The sequence below is a fragment of the Lycorma delicatula genome, chromosome 6 (assembly GCF_047948215.1).
Source record: "Lycorma delicatula isolate Av1 chromosome 6, ASM4794821v1, whole genome shotgun sequence".
Lineage (NCBI taxonomy): Eukaryota > Metazoa > Arthropoda > Insecta > Hemiptera > Fulgoridae > Lycorma > Lycorma delicatula.
The window spans coordinates 141,863,304-141,887,299 of NC_134460.1; the positions used below are offsets into that span (position 1 = coordinate 141,863,304).

At 29.6% G+C, this 23,996-nt stretch overlaps 1 protein-coding gene across 6 annotated transcripts in view; it reads left to right on the forward strand.

Moving 5' to 3' along the window:
- Ac76E (adenylate cyclase type 2 Ac76E) overlaps positions 1–23,996 on the forward strand; it is a 778,210-nt gene that overhangs the window by 488,898 nt on the left and 265,316 nt on the right. For all 6 annotated transcript variants that reach the window (XM_075368679.1, XM_075368681.1, XM_075368680.1 and 3 more), the window contains one exon: positions 9,874–10,068. In XM_075368679.1, coding sequence (XP_075224794.1) covers positions 9,874–10,068 — 195 coding nt within the window. The remainder of the gene's footprint in view (positions 1–9,873; positions 10,069–23,996) is intronic.

The window sequence follows — 23,996 nt, forward strand, 5'->3', positions numbered from 1 at the left end:
AGCTATTTTTTAAATGGAAGAAGTTCTAAATTCTATTTTTGTGGTAATTTTTATGTATGTTTAAGCTTTACTCTTGAACAAGTGATTTTTTTTTTTGTCTTGTATAAGTTCTTCGTTAGAAGATTTTTTTTAATGAAAAATACATTCTCATATAAACGATTTATTTATTGTGTCATCATTTTAATACATTTATTTATTGTAATAATTAATTTAATATGCTTATTATAAAAACTTAAGCTGTATTTCGAAAACTGGTTTTTCAATCAATTTCAAGATTTTCCTTATAACCATTTTCATTTAAACTTTTTGTTTTGTTATTGTGCTTTATTTGCAGTCAGTTTCCTACACACTTTGAAACCATAAGTAAATCGATTGACAAATTATAATATGAATCAAGAATATCCAATGATACTCCTCATAAAATACAAACATTAATAATATACGTGTTTTTTCTTAATTGCAATTTTTCTCGATCATAATACTTCCTTTACTTCGTACAAGGAAGTAAAAATGGGTGTTTATATTAAAAATAGTCGTATATTTTTTTCAAAATTTAGTTAATATACGAATTATTTTACCACTATTCTATTTTCATTATTATTTTTTGTCTCTGAGATTCACATCTCCGAATTTCAGTATGAGGGTGCATTTACCTCTCATATCTCTCATAGTGAAATGAGAGTGCATATCAGTATCAGGGTTTGTGGTACATTTAAAACAGTACGTACAATCCTCATGTCTACAGAATTACCGATTTTTAGGCTTTTCGAATTACGACTTTAGGATCCAGGCCAACCTTTTCTATGTACTTATTTAAATTTTTGTTAATTAATCCGTTTGCTGTAATCACAATGGGAATAACTTCTTTTCAGTTCAATTTGTAAATTTCTTTATATTCTATTGCCAGAGGGTTGTATTTGGTTATTTTATCTATTTCAGCCTTATTAATATTGTGATCTGATGGGTGAGTGACATAAATGAGAAGAGCAGTTTTTTTTTCTAATATTGTGTAGAACCATGCCTGGCCTATTTGTAGCAACAAATTTGTCAGTATGTATGGGGCGATCATAATACAGTCTATATTGCTCATTTTCCAATGTAGGTTTGGCCTTATTTTCATAATAAGAACATTGCTTCCTGTCATCTATAAGTCCTAATTTTAATGCCAATGCCTGATGAACAATGTTTACTGTAGGATTGTGGCGATGCAGATATACCTGTTAGCCAAGTTGGAGCATCGAGTTATCAAATGATCAATTGTTTCAGATGATTGATGGCATACTGTGCACTTATCACTGATGTCCTGATGTCCTGATTATTATTATTATTATTAAATGAGACATAATAAAGTTATATTATTAATTTTCCATTTTTTGCATTTTAAGAATATTTCCTCCCCCCCCCCCTACTCAAGGGCCGGACATAGAATGAAGTAAAGATGTAGTAATGTAGTTACTGAAAATAATTATTATTACTCCTGGTTGTAAGAGTATAAATATAACCTATAAATACTTCATACTGATATACTAGTCGCGTCGTTTATTTGCCACTGGGTTTGAAAATTAATTACTTTCTTTTGTCAAGGGTTAACAATCGAGGGCTATTTTATTTTTCTACTTATTTTCTATTAACGTAAGCACTTAATTCTGTCTAAAACAGCTAGTGTCAGGAAAACTAAAGAAAAGTATTTTTTTAATTTCTTTTTAATAATAATTTTATTTTCTCAAGATTAGTCCCGGTAAATAAAAAAATATAGATGCACATAAATGCGTAATAATTCATCTTAAAAATTCTCATACCAGTCTTTATGTATTTAAACAAACGGTTTTCCTGTAATTAACCATTTTAAAATACCTGTGTATAAGAATTTTTTAAATTAAAATAAAAAAAAACCTGTAGTTCATTTTAATAAGCTAGATAAAATATAAATGATTGAAGTAAAAGAACTATTATTACGACAGGCATTAAATAGTTTGTCATAAAACGAACACTTGAAAATAACTTATACGTACATATTTATAATGCTGTTGAGAGGTAAAATTACTTTAACGATCACGTAAAATAGACTACATTGTGAACCGCTGCCAAAAGAAAAGGCGCCGGCTAATCATTTTCATGTTACTGACATATACCATCTCTATTGTAAAATATTTAACCACGTTTTAACTTTTTAATATTTTAATTTTTTTAACCTTTTACTTTTTTTGGTTCAACATCATTAACCATTTTATTCATAAAGTACGTGCCTTTTCGCGTAAGTTTTTTTTTAGCTAACTTTTTTTTTTTAAATCTCCATCCCTACGTAAAATATCTGTTATTTGGATAATCACCATTGTTATAAAAACCATAGATCAAAAGCTATTTAAATTTGGTGAACACATTGGGAATAAATTATGTAACAATCAGTGAATAGTCAATTTTGCAAGTAATTAAGTTCGAATTAGATAAAAATGTTTTTTTTATTTTTAATTTCAGATTATCTTCCTAGTTTTTTTTTTCTTTAATTATAAATAAATAATTTTCTCATTAATAATATGAGAAATATTACTTACGATTTTTTACTTTGGTCGAGACACTTAATAAGTTGAAAACCCATAAACAAGTTTATTAAAAATTTCCCGACTAGAAGTTTTATAAAATTTGAAGAAAAAAGATATTAAAATTTAAGAAATTAAAAAAAGTCATAAAAATGATTTACTTTTCTTTACGTTTAATAAATAGAATTATTTCTATTTTATAAAATCATAGAAATATTAATAAAACTAATGAATAATAGTGGTAAATTCATTAGTTTAAAAACCTAAAATAAAATCTAAACCAATTTTTTTTTAAATTATAAATTTTTGTAATTTTATTACGTACTGAATTATACATTTTATTATAATCATTGCAGATTTTGAAATATTAAAGAAACAATGAAAGTATTTTACGTTAAACACCTTATCTTAGGTTTAATTTAATAATTTAATTTGTTAGATTAATTAAGTCGTTTTAAACAATGTAAAGATTACGTGAATATTCAGAAATTTACCACAGTGTGTTTTAATTCTACTGGGAAATGTAACAACTTTAATACAATGAATGGCATTAGTGTTTCTAAGTACGCGCCGGTATGTTCTTATAAATAACACAAACTGTTGTTTTCTCCATAGTCTGTATATCTTTAAGAATATATTATTTGAATATAATCTAGAAAACGTTAACAACAGTACAGTACAGTTCTAATTGAATGAAGTTGCTTCCTCTGTTTTAATTTATAGTTACAGTGCATTGCAATAGTATATTTATATAAATTATTTGTTATATCTGAGGTTTTTTTAACTTTATGTTAAACTGTGATGATTTTAATTTAATTCGTTAAGTTAAAATAAAATTTATAGTAATTTTTTGTTTTAAATATATATATATATATATATATATATATATATATATATATAGATTTTAAAATGGTAATAAACGATATGGACAAAAAATATAAAATTGTACTAAACATTTGCTTCGGTAGAATTTTAACATAAAAAACTACTAAACTAATGAAATGTGAGAGACTGAAAAGAAAATGATTTATTAAATATTCAGATACGTTCCATATTACAAAGGCTGATTCAAAAAGAATTTCACAACTTTAAAAGCATGTAAAAATTTATTGAGATAACTTACAAATTCGGTTGAAGTATTCATTTCATAGAGAAACACATCAAATTTGTCACCCAGCATTCAATTTGGTTCGATGTGGCTTCATTTGTAATGCGAAATACATCCCACCTGAGATCGATTTCATTCCCGATTGTAACCGCCAAGTCGGGGTCGTTACCTTTGCAGCTGCGGCGTTAATTCAAAGTCTAAGCTCAACAAGATCAGCAGGCAAAAGCGGTACATAAACCAAATCGTTAATGAATCCCCAGAAGAAAATTCTAGCGGGGCCAAATCTGGAGAACAGGTGGCCATGCGATTGGACCTTCTCGACCAATCCACCGACCCGGGAATCGAGTATCAAGAAAGTCTCAGACGTCTAGGTGGTTATGAGGTTGTGCCATAATGGTGTCGTTTACGTAATACGCGCAAAACAGTGGTTTGTGGAATGCCAGTCTCACGTAACGCACGTCAAGTTGATTTCTTCGGACTACGTGTAAACCTTTCTCTGAGTTGTTCCACTACAGCTTCAGGGACACGTAAGCGTCCTGGTGATATTGTATGTTCAACAGAACCTATCTCAACGATGGTTTGGCGCCATGATTAGCTTGTAAGCCTACTAGAACGCTTTCTACCGTACTCTACGAAAATTATGCTGAACTGCAGTTGCTGATTGCCAATCGTGAAACCAAAACACAGAGCGAGCACGTTTCGAACCAGTAAATGTATCCATTTTTAACAACACTGGTGACAGCGCTGGTGACTGAATTTGACACTAATGACTTAAAACTTCATGAGTCAAAACTTCATGTGTTTTCCTATGAAATCATAGCTCAACCCGATCAGTAAGTTTTCTAAATAAACATTTATATTCTTTTAAAGTTGTAAAGTTCTTTTTGAAATATCCAGTACTCCAGAAGACCAAGATTTTGTTCCGTAGGATATAAAATTAAAAATATAAATGGAATAAGAATGAACTAAAAGTAAAATAAAAATAAGAGTAAAGGAAGGACGTCTGTTAGTGTAAAACTTAGGAGTAAGAACAAGAATCATTAAGTATTGATTTTTTAAACCTACTAAGCCTAATAAAATACAGTTTCAGAAATAACAACCCATCGGGTTGGTCTAGTGATGAACGCGTCTTCCCAAATCAGCTGATTTTGGAAGTCGAGAGTTCTACTTTCAAGTCCTATTAAAGGCAGTAGTTACTTTTATACGGATTTGAATGCTAGATCGTGGATACCGGGGTTCTTTGGTGGTTGGGTTTCAATTAACCACACATCTCGAGAATGGTCGAACTGAGACTGTACAAGAGTACACTTCATTTACACCCATACACATCATCCTCATTCATCCTCTGAAGTAATACCTAAACGGTAATTCCAGGAGGCTGAACAGGAAAAAAAACTGCTAGAAATAAGGTAATGTCTAAATAAACAAATGAAAATTATATTTAAATTATGTTTTATTTCATAACGAAGTAATTTTATACTTTACATTACATTTATATTTTAACATTATATTCAAATCGCTCTAAATATTGGTCGTGTCTGATCTTAATTTTTAAAAAAACTTAATTTTTGTAAAAATTAATATTGACATTTGATAAACAATTATCAATAACCATATTATTGCCGTTTCTTTATCAGTCAAAAACGTTTTATCGTAAAATATTTCCAAACGCATGGAAATCAAAGGGTGGTCAAGTCGATTGGATAGCAGAAGTTTTTTAACAATCATTGTCAGCAATAAATGTTGTTCTTGTGTATTGCTATTTGGAAGTGATGTTCTCCATACTTTAAAAGTAAACATTACTGAGAAATATTTTTACGGAAAATTATACCTTTTATCTCAGTTTACTTCACAAATTATTAAAATGAAATTACTTTTTTCATTCAGAAATGGATTAACTGTTTGAATTTCTACACTGGAAATGTTTATAATCAAAAATATTTTGAAATCTTACTGACGTAACCCAATTAGGTCAAATAATAATAATAATAATGAGCAACCATTGCCATCTAGATAATATGGGCTTAAAAAAATTGCAATGGAATAAGATGGTTTTAATTGCTGCTGATATTTTCAAATGGCACTGATAAAGTAATTATTTTTGAAACTGTAGTAGTTTGGTGGTTTATGGTATAAAATCCACTCTATATGAAACCGACAATGTTACCAAAAGAGAGAGAGTAAGGATTGTAGAATCTGTTATAGTGTGAAATTAGTGATAGATACAGAAATTAATACTGGAAGGAAGTAAAGAGATAAAAACTGTGTCGGAAGAAATAAATTAAAATACAAAAAATGAAAATAGCCTATAGCTCTAGGGGAGTGGTAGCGTCTCAGCCTTTCATCTGGAGATCCCAGGTTCGAATCTCGGTCAGGTGTGGCATTTTTAATACGCTACAAATTTTCATTTCGGTATTGCTACATACAAGCTTTGAAATGCTGTGGTGAATTAATTCATAAAGCAAAAAAAGGGTATACTAATTAGCATCTCTGTTGTGTTTGACTAACGTGTTATTTGAAATATTTTCACTGAATAGAAAGGAAAGGAAAAGAAGTTCACTAAATTAGTTAAACCATAAGGTTTTTTTTTTTAATAAAGCTTTCCTCCTTTAAAAAATCACAGAAATTCGTACTTATTAAGTCTATATAAGTTCTATAACTTACTAGGGGACCCGGCGATGCTTCGCTATTGCTAAATTTGAGTGATTAGTCATTCCTATACATAACAAACATCTCATGCCAGGATAAAAAATGTTTGAAACTAATAACATGTAAACACTCCCGGGACAAATAATAATAAATTGTTAAATATTCACCAAAATCAGTCTAGTAGTTTTTGAATTATTATGGCGCATACAAAACGAAGATTGTATTTTATTTATTTAGATTAAGTTTTTTCTTTTCATATGTCGAATTAACATCACTTCTGTTCATTTTTTTCAGTTAAAATTTTATATTTGAGCATCAGAAGTAAAATACGTTTGTTTCAAAGAATGAGGAATTCAGAGAATGAAATAAATTATTATTAAGAAAAGAATAAAGAAAGATCAAATAGTATCGCTCCTTATTCATATTCTAATAATTTTTTTTTAAGCTTTCACTTATGCTAATCAAGTATTGTAATCGCGTAAAATTTCGGTTTTCAAATTTCAACGGAAATATCCATTTTGACCATCCCTGAATCCATTTTGACTAGTTTCGGCGTGACATCTGTACGTACGTATGTATCTCGCATAACTCAAAAACGATTAGCCGTAGAATGTTGAAATTTTTGATTTAGGACTGTTGAATTACCTAGTTGTGCACCTCATCTTTTGATTGCAATCGACTTGACATAAAATGTCCAAAAAAAGTCCTCATTGAGATCTTTTCAACGATATATCATAAGTGGGATTTATTTTCATTGATTCCAGAGTTACAGCCAAATAAAATTTTAATTAATGAAATATTTGGATCTTACAAGAGGAAGGCACATCGGTTCAAATCCAAATTCATTTCCTTTCTTTTTTTAATTTAAATAGATTGCTTTATTAATAATTATTAACCTCCAAGTGTAAAAAAACTTTTACAATAAATAATAATTCAATAATAACAATAAAAAAAAAATCAGAAATTATTAGTGAAATAAAATTGTATGTACTTTTAAAAATGTGTATATGTAATTCTATAAGCATGCAAGGAAGTCATGTAGCGTTTACATCGGATTTTTTACATTAATAAAAAATCTATTTTTCTTCAGATATTTCTACGGCTTTTCCGTCATCGTAAGATTTTTAATTTTGTGCTATACTATCCAAATATATTATACAATGCACTCTACTCACAAAAGTAAAAAAAATAAAGCAAATAAATAACTCAAAAACATCATTTTCTAAGCTTAACTTACACCCTAAATTGATGTGTAATTCAATACTTTATTTGTTTATAGTAAAAAAAAAGAACATCAATACTATATTTTTTTGGAATAACAAACAGTGCATTTACGAGAAGATATTTTTATTGTTTGCATCATCCAGTTCAATTGACAGTAATAACAAAAAATTGAATCAATATTTGCCTTTGTTTTAAGCACTACTACGACGATAGCCAGTGATGAATGAATGACATTTACGTTAATGTGTCATACGGGATATCGCATTTTTTATTGATGTGATCCAATTTACTCTATGCAGACTAAAATATTTTATTTGACCATAGGACATAATCATTTTATCTCTGATAAAATTCTTTGCATTTTCAAAAAATATAAATAAAATATTTACATTTTCACACACAAAAAAAAAATCACTTTACTTTCTAATATAGATTATTTAGTCTTAAGTAAAAATCTTTTCATCAAGCAGGGTATATTTTACTCGATAAAACAGAAAAAATTGCATTTTTGTTTTATTTTTAAAATAAATCAATAGTTCTTTAATTTACAAGTCTGCCATAAATATTTATTTAGTCTGAGGAGTAGCTGTAAAAATATTTTTCAAAAGATTAGTGATTATCGGCTTACCTACTGGGTGTTTATATTCGTATTTCAGAAGGAATTACGAGAATTGGCTTAACCCAATATCATTATTATGAAACAGAAAACACAGTTATCATATCATTCAACATTTAGTTCTCTTACCAATAATACCAAGATTGCTGTACACGTCCTGAGATCTTCAGTACGGAAGGCCTAGCAAATTTATACCTAAAAAATCGACAATGGAAAGCGGGATCAATAGGAAAAAAATGGTCTTATCTCGGAGGAATCGGATATTAATAAAATAATCACGCGCATTATAAAGTTAAAGATTTTTTTCAATCAGCAGACTCCAATTCCGTCTACAATCCCTCAGAAATCTGGACATTTTAACCTCAGAAACACACACACTAACTGATCAATGATTTTTGAATTGATCAGCTTAAATAAATCGTCTAAAAAAATATATTTTCCGGTTTAAAGTTGCTTAAATAGGTACTTTACCGAGGTTGTGATTGTACTTAATACTAATTACCGCAAGTGTACCAATCCACGCAATTATATTTTATGAGAAAGTATCAAATTGAATTATAAACTGTTTAACCACTTTTAAAGGTGATCTCCCGGGAGACCACTCGTACTTGGCTGATTTGTAGATATAATGCAGATATTTGAATATTTTTGGATGTGTTTGTATAAATTTAAAAAGTTTTCTGTATAAAACAAAATATAATATATGCCCTATTATGATAGGTTCTTCAAGGCAAATGTAGAAGTGCTGTTAGGCAAATCTACTTATTTCCGATATCATGACTTTTTTCCTGTAGAAGAAAAATATAAATAATCTTCTTCGGAAAACTCATTTGCATATCCCAGACTCATTCGTAATTTTCTCTGTCTCATGATCTCATAGTAACTAAAATGATAACGCTAAAAAAAATTCTTATTCAAAAGCATATTCAAGAAAAGTACGAGCGTTGTCGATTCATTTAAGATTTATCATATTGAGTTAAGGTTAAAAAGGTTGCTGTTTTTATTAATTCTCTATTTTCTAACCAAAGAATTCCGTTTATTTCTCTAAAAATGTGAATACACTTCTGTTGCTTTACTACAGCAATTCTATGTTTTTCAAATGATTTCTCTTTTAGAGAAATCATCTATTAATCATCTATTTAATCATCTATTTAATTTTACTAATATTATTGTACAAAAGTAATTAATACGTGCAAGCGGCATCCATGGCGCAAGTGGTAGGGTATCGGCCTTTCATCCAGAGGTCCCGGTTGAATCCCGGTTGAATCCCGTTTGAATCCCGGTCACGAATGACATTTACACACGCTACAAAAATTGTCATTCATCTCATCATCTGAAGTAATACCTAACGGTGGTCCCAAAGGTTAAACAAAAAAAAAAAAAAAAATACGTTCGAAAATATTAATTAGTGATAAAAAATTCTAACCTGAGCCTTTTTATCAGGCATGGGTTAATTTTAACTTTTAAAAAATTTCAATTTTAGATATCCTTACTAAAAGTAAAATAGCCGTCCCTTTACCACCAACGTGTCATTTACTTCCCGTCGCGGGTCCCAAATAGTTCTCCAATAATAGCCCAAAGAGGACAGACACAGAACTTACTTATGAAATCACTACTTTAAAATTGTTTCAGTCTCATATCATGCGATTTAAAAAAACATTCTTGTAAAATATTTCTTACTACTTTTCTATAAATCATTACTTTGCATATCGAAATTTATATTACGTTATTTTTTACAGATGGGAGCTGATCTTTGTGTACTTTTTGCGGCGAGTCTTGCTGGTTTTTATTATCGTTTAATGACAGAAGATGCTCATCAGCAAACATTTATTGGTACAAGAACTTGTATAGAATCTAGAGTGAAATTGGAATGTGAAAAAGAACAACAAGAACAACTTTTATTAAGTGTCATCCCAGCTTATATCGCTGCTGAGGTCAGTTAATTAATATTTAACTATATATAATTTTTTTTTTTTTTTTTTTTTTTTTTTTTTTTTTAAGTAATAAATATGATTTTTATTCTTTTAGAAAGTAGTTTTGAAAAATTAAATTAAAATCAACATTTACTTAACATTTAAAATTAAAATGATATTAATTAGCACTAAATTAAATATTTGTAGAAAACTTATGGAACGATTAAAATTTTAAAGCAATTAGTTTGTAGCAATTAATGAAAATACTGGTATTTAATTTTTATAATTTTTTAATTTATTTTTTTAATTTTATTACTATGGATCTACTGTAATTAAAAAAAAAACTCTAACTCACAGCATAAAATTCATAAAGGTACAAAAAATTAACTAATAAAGTCAAACATTTTTAAAAGGATTTATTTATAAAGGAATTATAATATTAAGCGTCGATATAAAATTAAACAAAAAATCTAACATTGAACGAAGATTATGTCGTTTCGTTAATACAAATAATCAAAATTTTCTTACCATCGATAATCAAGGGTTAAATGGCAATTATTTATATGTAAAAAAAAAATTAAGAAAAACTGTACCCATTTATTATACGTAATTATAAATATTATTATGGTATTAATATAGTTCATTTCTTTTTCGAACTACGAAACTTCATATCACTCAAATTAATTACGTTTTTGTTTATTAATATAATTTTTAATTAACCTGGTTAGTTATTAAATCTATTTGCATAAAACTATATTATTAAATTGATATTGCTAACCTTTCATCAATTTTTAAAATATAATTAATTGAAGAGAATTAATTTTTTTGTGTGGATCATGAATGATGAATGATATGGTTAAAAAGAACTTGAACCGTATCAAAAAAAGTTTTTGATCTTACTTTAGTAAATTTAATTAATTCCCCTTTTACAACTTTCAAATTGTTCTCAGACAATTTTTTTAATTAACTTCATTTTTCTCATTAAACAACGTTCTTACGAGTATTTTTACATAGTTGATACCAATTTTTCTTTCCTTCTATTTGTTTAAAACAATTTTTTTAAATTAAATTTTAGAAGAATTTAATTCAAAATTTTATCACAATATATTAAAAGTATATTGTTTTATGGCTGGATTGATTACTATCCTGGGGCAATGCTGTTATTGAATCAAAACTATTTAAATTAATCAAGTCAAGCAATTTATTTCAATTAAAATTAATTTATATATGATAATTTTATTTAAAACATACACACAGACTCGCGCACACACATACTCTCTCTCTCTCCCCCTCTCTCTAAACCGTTAATCATTGAACGATATTTAACTATATGTTACTTTTATTCAACCTATACTTAATTATATTTTGTGATAGGTAGGGGGATGTGTTTTTCATGATTTATGGTACAGTAGGAAGGATGTTAAGCTTGCTGTTATTCCTATTCAGTGTCACCCTTACGGTAAGCAACGAAACACTAAACCGAATGGGTTTCAGTAACTGCATGTTTTTCATTGTTACGAAAATTTGATTTTATTACTACTTCTAATTTATAACTAAAAATTAATGCAAATCTTTTTTTGTATTTTTAAAAAATCTTTACTTATAAATTGGTTCATATTTAAGTATACTTGGTTTTCTATGGTTGATCTTGTAAAGCGCAGTGGTTGAAACAATAACAACACTCGTAATAATAAAAATAACAGATGAGGGGTATACACTACCCCAAAGTGAAATCAAGAGGCGACAGTAAAAAAGTTCAATCGTGGAAGCAGAAAAGCCGGCATGGACGATACCCTGCTCGAAGAAAAATGGGAATAAGTAATACTGCGTCGTTAATGTTGGTAAAGAGGTGAATGCTATTTACAGAAACCAAAGGTTCATAGATCGCGTTTCAAGATCAGGTCATTAGCACAAATAATTGTAAAAAATGTTTAATGTAACTAAAGAAGAAAGAAGATAAAAAGTGCAGAGTATGCATGCAAAAAACAGAAATGATCCTGCATATAATCGCAGGGTATGAAAACTAAACAAAGGACACACAGAATATGCATAAAAATGTGGCAAAAGCGCTACATAGGGTGAGAAAATACAACAAAAATATAGACCCATGTTATAAATATAAACTTGAAAAAGTAATAAAAAACAAAAAATTCAAAATATATTGAGACAGAACCATAATAGATAAAACAACGACAGGAAATAGACTAGATATAAGAGTGTTTAAAAAAAAAACCGAAGAATAAGTCAAGATTGATAGCTGTGCCCAATACAAAAAGCATCGAGAAGACGAAAGAAACGAAAAAGGAAAAATAAAAACATCTGGCGATAGAGATCAAGAAACAAAAGCAGGTCTAGCTGCTACACCAGTGGTGATATCGGAAACAATTGTCATATCATAAAAAAATATCATAAACCTGAGTAAAGTAATGGAAAAAATAATTATGTTGTTGAAGCGGTGCAGAGACCTGCACTCTTGGTCATAACCAAATTATACGTAAGGTACCCATAATTATACGTAAGGTTATTATACGTAAGGTTCTCACCGGAAGCCTAGGTCGTAGAAGTATACCTGCTAGATTATAACCCTTCCTGTTACTAGAGCATACTGTGGGGAAATAATAATATTGTGATGTAAAGTGGTATTGTATTACAGCACTTCCTTTTTTATTAGAGCATGCTTATACGGAGAAGCTTACTGCATTATAGTTGTTTCTTACTTCCACCCAACGGACTAAGTTCGATCGCAACATGTTAACTAGGCAGGTTTTCCACATTTCAATTTTTTTTTCTAAAAATTTTAAAGGAAAATATTATAGATTAACAAAATTTTATAATGTAATAGATGAAAGATATCAAAAATACCTTTTGTTAATTTTTAGGTAATACTTAATAGAAAAATAGTCACTCAAACATTTTGTTGTGATTTGTATAAGGATTTTACTACAGATTTTTTCTAGTAAATTTTGTTAAAAAATTCAATCATTTTGTTAAAATGATTAATTTTTGTTTTAAAATACGTATATGAATTAATTATTTGTTGTATTTTTTGTAATTTTTTTATGATCTTTACACAAAAAAAAAATTTAATTGCTCTTTAACATCGAATTGACAATTTTTTTTTAAAAGAACATTCCGTACGTTATCATATCCAAACTGGTGTAACTTACACTTCCTAAATACACATTTCTAAATAAAATTAATATCTGTGTATTATATATAATTAATTCATGTTAATAAACAATTCATTTCAAAAACGCCCTGTTAATGGAATCCCTCCTAATGGAGTCCTATAGATCCTAAGGATCCAAGGATCCTATAGATCCTATGGAGTCCTATTGGAGTCCTAATGGATTGCGTATATACCCAATCGACCACACTGGAGTTACTATGCATAGCTCTCCCGTATTAAAAAGGCTAAAGGAAGTTTAAAGGGTATTTGGAAAGCTGGATGGATATAATCATGAGTTTTACTGAAGATGTGCAAGTTAAAAAATTTGACAGGTTCACATAAATAGCCAAGAAACACATGAACTGTACATTAATAAAGTTTCCTACTAAATCAGTCTTCTGTTTTTTCTTTAGCTACCACTTCGAAATATTTAATGCTCAGGAAAAAGTAGCTATATTTTATAAAACGTTTAATGATTTGTAATAATCAAATATGTACTTTATATAGAACAACATTTCAAAAGAAAATTCTAGGTACGATATTTACAAAATGAATTAATGTGTTGATATGTAGGATATTTAAATATTTTATTGTCAATAATTAATTATTACGTAAACTTCGTATCAGTATCATACATAACATGGCCAGCTTGAATCTTTAATACATCTTAAAGATGCAGAACAAGACGCTCATATTTAAAATCTAGTAATTGCATCGTTTATTGTTTTTGTTTTTATTTTAAGCAGTCTTGGACCATTTTTTGAAAATATATAATATTTTTTTGTGAATGAATAAAAAATATCAGAAGTTGTTTCTATATCAGCCTCACATTTTGTTGAAATAAATATATAGGCCAATTAAATTGTCGAAAATACCTGTTTTTTTGCCAAAATTAAATTTCATTCGGTAAGACATGTAAAAAATAGTAATAATTCCGTAGATGTGAATGAAATACTTTTCCAACCTCTGATTTTTCCGCATCATTTTCAAAATGCTGTCCAAAGTTAGTGAAAAAGAGTTTTTTCCGTTTAAAGAAAAACTAAACGTTTTACAAAAAAAAAAATTGTAATAAATGTAGTAGAGCATTAAAAAATAAATTAAGCTCTGGTAGATGTCAATTGATCAACAAATATAGTAGTTATTGAAAAAAAACCGCTAAAAATAACGTTTTATTCAATTATTAATATCAATAAAATGAAAAAAGATTTTTTGATGAAACTTCCAGAATATTTAATCCTTGGCAAGTAGAATAAGTACCATTTTTTGATTTTTTCCAAATATTTGCAAAAATCGTTTTTCGAAAAAAAGGCGTTTTCTTAAAATTAAAATAACTCGTGATGTAATGCACCTACGTGGCCAATCCGGAGCCTAAAACTTTCCTTAAGATGTGTACTAACCTGAGCAAATAGTGTACGTATTGCAAAACAATTGCAAATATGCGAAAATTGTCCAAAACAAGTTGTCCAATTTTTTTCGGTTCGAAAAAGTTTAATTATTTTTTAAAGTTGTAATTACATTAAAATGGCATTATTGCCATTCGATAGCTGGCATTTTTCTACGATTTAAAAAAAATTTTTTTTGCTATACGACCTGCTGGAGCCGAATAAATTTTTTTTTTTTTTTAATTTCTGGCGTCCTTAGCTAGTCTATCAACCAACGAGTCGAAATCTCTCTCCGCCCACCACGCGTATCAACGTGCCGAATGGAATAACTATTTTACGGATTCCAACGTAATTTAACTTACAGTGAAGAAAACGAAATCGATTGTTGCGGAATAATTTTTATATTAAAGTAAAAGTATTCGAGTACAACGTGTGCAAATTTCAGATCTTAATATTCACAAAGTGGTCTTAGAAAGTCCTTGAAGAAAAAAAATTATTTTGGCTCCAGTAGGTCGTAGAGCAAAAATATTTTTTTTTTAAATTCGTAGAAAAATGCCAACTATCGAATGGAAATAATGCCATTTCGATGGAATTACAACTTTAAAAAATAATTTAAGTTTTTCGAGCCGAAAAGAAATTAATGTTTTGGACAATTTTTCGCATATTTGCTATTGTTTTGCAATAGGCACACTATTTTAACAGCTTAGTACAACTCTTAAAGAAAATTTTAAGCTTTGGATGGGCCACATAAGTGCATTACAGTACGAGTTATTTGAATTTTAAGAAAACAATTTTTTTTCGAAAAACTCGATTTTTGCAAAAACTTTGAATATTTTGCAAAGTTAAAAAAGGAATTTGTTCTTCTTGCCAAGGACTACATATTCTGTTAGTTTTGTCAAAGAAAAATTTCATTTTAAAGATATTAATAAATGAATAAAGCGTTATTTTCAGCGATGTTTTTGTAATAACTAATTTATTTGTCAATAAATTTATATTGAGGGGGCTTAAAATATTTGTTTCAGAAAGCTCTACAACTTATATTTGCAACTGTTTTTTGTTAAACGTCTAATTTTTCTTTAAAACGGAAAAACTGTTTTCGCCAACTTTTGGACGCCATTTTGAAAATGATGCGGAAATATGAGAGGGTGGAATAGCAATTCATTCAATTCTACGGAAGTTTTACTATTTTTTACATGCCTTACCTAACGGAAATTAATATTGGTAAGTAAAATACTTAATTTGATTGGCTTAATAACCTATGATAAAATAAACAAAGTTTAAACTGTTTCAATTGATAACATACACACGGAGGTTTTTGTAAAATATTATATTTTTTTCTCGTAGGTATCCTAAACATTCATTAACATAAATAAAATCTCTTTTATCTTTTTTTTTTGTGAGTAAATTTTAGTATTAGAAGTTTGTGATTTTTAATAATATTCAAGTATAGGCATGAATTTTGTGATTTTTAGTTGTCGTTTACAAATTCTTTTGTAACGACGGATAGAGTAATATATAGATGACACGGCAATCTTGGCGGTTGATGGTAGCCCAAAAATATCCTTAGAGAAATTATAATCTGCACCGGTTGCCTTGAGCATTTGGCTAAAATGCAGAATAAAAGTAAATCCCCAAAGTCCAGCCACGTAACGTTCACGATGAGAAGAGAGGATTGTCCTAAAGTTCATTTAATCAAAATGTCAAAGTGCCTCATACCATTAAAGTAAGGCATCTGTGCTTTTACCTTGATCACCGTTTAACTTGGAGAGATCATGTAAGGGAGGAGGCTGCTTAACAGGAGGCCAAGTTTAAAAGGATGTACGGAATATTGTGCTGGTAAGGGATTTCAACTTTCTTTGTCCAACAAGATCCTGCTTTACTAGGCTTCTTGAAGCCGGTATGGACTTACGGAATTGAAGTCTGGGACACAACCATTTACAGCAATGTAGAGATCATTCAACGGTTCCAGAATAAAATACGGTGGAACATATTCCTAGTGCCATGGTTTGCGAGGAATACTGAAATACACGATACGTAGAAATTCCGAATGTTCGAGAAGACGTTGAACGCCTAGCTTTGAGATAAATCTCCAGGTTGGAGAAGCGTGTTAATCATCTAGCTTTGAATTTACTTGACAACAGTGAGGACGTTAGGAAGCAGGAAAGGCTCCAGGTGCTTGATCTGATTGATAGACCGTTATGATGATCCTGTTTATGTTGTTTTTGTTTTATTTTCGGTTATTCAAATTTATAGATGTTTATGTTTATTATATGCCTATGGTTATCTTAAATTTGATCTTTCATTTATTGTTGTTCTAATATTAAAAAATAATAATAGAACAGTATTATATTGTTATAAAATGTTATTATAGAACAACATATTGTTGGATAATTTTACAAATAATATGGGGTTTTCTATTCGGGTTCCTAAATAGAACCGACTTGATTATTGGTGTATAGATTCGTATTAATTCTGCATTTAACTATATTCTTAGATACTATCAAATACTATCATGTTGTTCCATAGTTACTGGTTACTTATACCTTCAGTATGGAAGCCGATTGTAAAACGAGTTCAAAAAAAAAGTATATATATATGTATAGGGTAATGTGCAAAAGTAAAGGTAGTATGTCAAATGTATGTCAATGTAAAGGTAGTATGCCAGCATTAAGAGTGCTCTGGTGAAATACAAATTGCAACGAGCGATCAACGCTCTAAATGAAGTTGCGAGGAATAATGGATTCCAATTTTCACCAGAAAAAAAGTGCTGTGTACACTTCTGTAGGAAGAGAATTCCTCATCAAAGTCCTACGTTGACAATCGGCAATGATCCAATACAATATAAAGACAACGTGAGATTTTTAGGACTAGTATTGGATAAATCCCTTACATGGGGATTACACATACAGGACGTGAGTGTTAGATGCAAAAAAGCCCTAAACATTATCAAATGTTTATCGAATATTAATTGGGGCTCAGATAAAGAGATATTGTTGAGACTGTATAAGGCATTGGTTCAATCGAAACTAGACTACGGATGTATTGTATATTCATCCACTAGGAAGTCGCATTTAAGAAAGTTAGACGTAATTCATAATAGTGGAATTAGATATGCGACAGGCGCTTTCCGCACAAGTCCGGCGACAAGTCTAATGTCCGAAGCCGGAATAATGCCACTACATTATAGAAGAGAGATCCTTTTGTTAAGATTTGGAGCAAACGTATGGGTTTTTCCTGCCCATATAAATAATAAACGTTTCATGGATCATCCAATGGCTACAGTATATGAACGTCGTGCTACCTATTCCAGACCAGCCGGAATTAGGTACAACGAATTAAGAAGAAAATACGAAATGGCTATTCCAGATACAATAGCAATTTCCACAAGAGAAATACCGCAAATAGAAATACTGGCAAAAGCCAGCGGTAAATACAAGGTTGGATCTCTCTCAGGGAGAAATAAAAAAGAAGCCAGCAGTGATCATCCAACAGGAATTTTTGGCAACCGTCCGTAGTTACGAAGAACATATTAGAATTTATACTGACGGTTCTAAAACCGAACATGGTATCGGATGCTCCATATATGTAAATGGAGAAGCCCATTGTTTGAAACTGCCAGATATGGCCAGTGTTTATACGGCAGAACTTACTGCCATTCAGCAAGCTCTTCGCTTCACAGAACATTATTGCGAAGATAGAGGGCTAATTTGTTCCGATTCCCTAAGTGCACTTGTTGCAATTCGGAACAAAAACATTAAGGATGTCCTAATTTCAAACATCTTGTCTGTTTTGTACGTTTTAAATCAACGAGGACAGCGATACGTATTTGTATGAACTCCAGGGCATGCTGGTATTACAGGTAATGAGACCGCAGACGAAGCTGTCAGAAAGGCAACAGTCTGCGATGATTTGGGTGCATTTCCTGTAAGAGTAGCAGATGTTAAAAACTGTTTAACTAACGTGGTTAAAAACAAGTGGAATACTGAATGGAGGAGTTTAAATACAAAGTTAAACTCTGTTAAATCTCTTCATATAAATGGAAAAGCGACTTTAAGTTGACTCGCCGAGAACAAGTAGCTGTGACCAGACTTAGAATCGGTCACACGCGATTAACAAATGCATATTTGTTAACCGGTGAAGAGAGACCAATGTGCGGTGTTTGTAATAAAACACTGACAGTCAAGCAGCTTATAGAAGAGTGTACCATATATGAGGACCTCAGAAAGAGGTTCCGTCTTAGAAAAGATATTACTGCTGATCTGGATAATGGAAATGAAGAAAAGATAGTTGAATTTTTACGCGCCAGTGGACTCCTTAAAAGTCTATAAAAATGAAAATAAAGCTGTGATAAAAGAATCTCTAAGGAGTAGTTTTATATAGATTTATATATAAGAGAGTCTCGAAGCGTGGCACGTATAGTAACGGGAGATAGCCATCCTGGCTACCTCCCGTTACCACCTATTGCCACCTAGGCCATCCTGGCTCGTCTGCATTCAAGAGCAGTGAGTCGGGGTGTGTCCAATGATGGCATGGGGGACCCTCAAGGGTAGCGAGAGGGCGCGAGGCTATGGGTAAGTGCAATGGATGCCTGTAGCCTGTTTATAAGGAGGAGTCTACTGCCACAGCACCCTGGCGCGATTGATATACTGCTCAACTGCGGTTCTGGTCGCCCCGAGGGTGCTTAAACAAACTATAAACGAGACACGTAGAAAAACGGAAATGGTATTGATGTCTTGTATTTTTAATTTCATGGTCTTTTGAGAACCTTATCTCAAATTTTAATATCGGGGCCCTTTACACCCCGTAAGTGTTGTGTTTGTCCTTGTCTTTTGTGTCTTAATGTTTCATGTAGTTTGTGCTTTTAAATAAAATGTAAGGGCCCTTTACATCCTTACATATAACGATCCTGATGATGATACTAATTTCTTTCTAAGAACTTGACGAGGGCTAATGACCTTAGTAGTCGATGCCCGTAAAAATCCAAGAAAGAAAAAAAATAATAATAATATCATCCTCATTCATCCTCTGAAGTAATAGCTGAACCGTAATTCCCGGAGGCTAAATAGGAAAAATAAAAAAGAAACGGTTATAAATTAATTTCTTTCGGATCTTAAAAGAGTAGTTTGCAAAATTTCTAATTGCCACTAAGATTTTTTAATGCAGCGTAAAGAAATCAGAATTTAATATATTTGAGGTAGATTTATAATTTTTAAATAATTGAAATATGCTTCTCATATTTTATTTTATTTCTATTTTGAATTGATTAATTTTTGAAATAATAAAAAAGTGTGAAAAGAAAACAAACGAGGGAAAGAGTTATTAAATTTTAAGCGATGAAACGTTCAACATTTTTCATCCAGTTAACTTTAATTAATTTTTTTCTTTTCCTTAAAAAAAGCTTAACTTTTTTATTATTATTGATATTTATTTTCATCAGCCAGAATAATTTTATACTGAAAAATAGTACTGAGTTCTCTATATTATATTTACTTTTCTATCTATATAATACATTACTTTATATTTTCATACACATTTTTTGTTTACATAAACATTTAATCGATAGAAAATCAGAAAGTGAAAACAACTTTTATTTAAATAATAAACACATAAAAATATATTCTGTATTTGCTTATTTATTTTGTTTTTACTTAGGGTTCATTTTAAATGGGAAATTCACAGACTAATGTATAAGCAATAAAACTAAATCAAGATTGTGTATTCAGAAGGTATACGTAATTATTGTAATACTTCTATATGGTACATATATGTATTGATTTCCATAAATAAGCTATTGATACAATTTTCTTTTTTTATTTAGATTTACGAATTATGTAGGAATTATTTATATTTTTTTAAATAATTATAATATTTTTGCAAGTTCTAATAACGTACAAAGCAAATTCATTTCTCTACGTATATGCCTTTACTTTATGTTTTCTACTAATCAATTTTTCAAACATCAACGATATAAGTCTTAAGATAATAATATTAATAAATTATTTTTCCTAAGAAAAAGACGTAATTTTATTTTCTTTCTGCACAGTTGATTACTGCTACATTTTTTCAATTCTTTCTAGTAACGTTTAATATTTTAATTATTACTGTATCATACGGTATCATTACAGTATCAACTACCATTTTATAAACACACACACACACACACATAAATATATATATATATATATATATATATATGTGTGTGTTTCTAAAATGGTAGGCTGGCTATACTTTTTCGGATTCTATTTGTAAAACTAAACGAAAAATACCCTTAGGAAAAATGACAATTTTTTCGTTCACCATCTGTCCGCCATTTTGTTATTTTTATATAAAAATATATATCTCAAATTCGGATAGAGGAATCACATTAATGTATGGTAAGCATCTTTGAAATAAAGATTTAAAATTAGCAAAATACCAGGCTTAATACCTTCGAAAATTACATAATGGCGGCCATGTTTATTTTTCAATCCGTTGTACCTCCATAAATATTAGCTTTATCAAACTTTACGTTATTTGCTAAAATATTAAGCCTTGTATTTTGAACAAAATGATATTTTATTTTTTTAAATCGGTTAACAAGTAGCAGAGTTATGGCAAAAATTGGTGTAATTTTGTGTCTGTTGTTATTTCCCCCAGTTTACGTTCAATTCGATTAAATATATATTTTTTTAATTTATTGTGAATTCTAGTATTGTAAATCAGTAACAAATTAAATAATAATTTTCTCACAATAATAGGCCTAATAATTAAAAAAACAAAACTACCTTGTGGTAATCTTACGTAAATTGTTGTAGAACATTAGGTATACTTTTTTTTAAATAGACAGTTAACATTTGTTAAAAGCTATAAGAGATATTCAGTGTTACCATCATTAGAAATTACCCAAGTTTCCAGTCTTTTTCTGAGAAATTGTCTTAACTGTTCAAAAATTCGGGGAGTATTCCTAATTTCTTGGAATTCATTTTCGATCTTTTGTTAAAGATCCTCAATGTTGAGTATTGGAGTTGAATAAACATTACGTTTCAAATGGCCCCACAGGTAGAAGTCAAGAGGGTTTAAGGTGATCGGACAGGCCATGGTTGTGAAACCAGATATTTCCTAATAATTGTAGAGGTAGGTCATCCAAAAAATGTGGAAGACTTTCGGTTAAATGAGCAAGATAATTTTCTTCATTTAAATGGTTTGGTAGAATGACAGGACCCAAAAGATATTAAAAATGCCTGCCCATATGTTTAGGGAAAATCTTTGTTGCTGGCTACTTTGAAAGGTACCATGATGATTCTCGTGGCTCCAGACACGCTGGTTGTGATAGTTTTGAATACCGTTCCTGTTGAAAGAAGCTTCATTTTTACAATGTTAACATGATATCCCAGTAATAGTTGCTGTGTAAAATTATTCAAAAGTGAAAAATTAATATTAATTGTTTTATTATTATTTAACATTAAATTTTATTGCGAGAAAATTATTATTTAATTTTTTAATAATTTACAATACTAGAATTATCAATACCTAAAAATAATTAATATTTAATCGAATTGTGGAGGACAATTTTACGTAAAGTGATGAAATTTATTTACGTAAAGTGGTGGACATGAAAACAGACACAAAATTTCATCAATTTTTTGCCATAACTCGGTTACTTAACAAATTTAAAAAAATAAAATGTAATTTTGATAAAAAAGAAACTCTTTATATTTTAGCAAAAACATAAAGTTTGATAAAAGTAACATTTATGGATATATAACGGATTGAAAAATAAAGATGGCCGCCATTTTGTAATTTGGGAAGGTATTTAAGTCCTGACTGGTCACTAAACTGTTCGAGACTCAGTAGCCGCTTGTGGCACAGACATTTGGTCGTATGGTTTAGGGCGACCTAATGGGGTGGTGGCGGGAGAATTGCCAAGCAAACCAAAAAATACATTTATATTAGCAATTTAGGAAATGTTCGCTTTCGAACAAAGACCGGAATCATTTAACACTAGTTTGAAAAATAATATAAACCACATATTTAGAAACTTTATAGGGGTATTAATAAACCCGAAAAAATGTAATTATTACATCCTGCATGAATTCGTTGTTGAATAAAAATAATATGTCTCATATTAAAATGAGATTAGTATAGAAAAATGGAATTGGGCAAGTAACCCACGTCATTACTTGATTTATTTTCAATCGAAAACACACGGGATTTTGACCATACTTGACCAGTCCGCCGGTCAAGAGTTAGTTGAAGATAGCATTGTCTATATCATTCTATGTAGTTAAGTCATACTTTTTCCTAAAAAATATTTCTTTGTAAAAAAAAAAAAATTATCTCTAATTTTGAAAATAAATTTGGAGACAAATTTTTGTTTTGAAAAGCGTGATTGTATGCGTGAACAATGCTCAATGTAAATATTAAATAAATTATAAAAAATACTAGACGGGATGTGTTTTATATATATATATATATATATATATATATATATATATGCTTATGTATATAACCGTGAGGCTCAAAAATATCCAGACTATTACAACAGTTTCATTGAGATTTAAATATGCAAGTAAAAATTTCATGAAAATTGGTCATTCCTGAGTCTGTTCTTGACCGATCAGAATCAGCTGATCTCAGGCGGACCTCTTCTGAAATCAGAATATTTTTGGGGTATATACTGTGGGATTTTGATGCGATTCAATAAAAAAAAAAAAAAAAAACAATAATGCTAATCGAAAAACTATTGTGCGTATAAGATTATATTTTTATACAGAATTCTTAAACACAATTCATACATCTAACATCATTCTTATTTGTTTAATTAAATGGATGTAAAAGTACGGAAAGTGTCGAAAACCCCTATTTTCAAGATTATAGAGGTAGTGTCACCGCCTCTCTGTCAAGATATCATACTTGCCGAGGGGGCGCTAGTGAAGCCTCTCAACCCTCGATTTGTTCCGCAACTATGAAAATAGTTCGCAAATTCTAATGTTAATTAGAATCAATAATTATATTATTTTTATTTTACAGTTTTATAACAGGAATCGTCGCGTATGTATTTCCTATTATTTTTTTATGAGCTCCTAGAATTTTATTGAATAAAATTGGTAAAATTATTATTTTTTCAGAAAATAGCGTCTTAATTTCTTTAGAAAACACTTGAAACGAAGTTTTTGCTACGCTTCCAATAGCATTTCATCTCTTATAATAGTTTTGATTATAATTCTCTAAGCCTAAACATAAGTCAACCTAATTGTGTGATCCGTTTTATAATAAGGGTTAGTGTATCACGAACTATGAACTCTTAAGTCCATACTATTTGTAATAATGTATTTGTTAAATACTAATATATATAAATGTCTTCTTAGGAAAAGTAGTACAATTAAATATAATACCTATTCTTCCACATAATCGTAGGT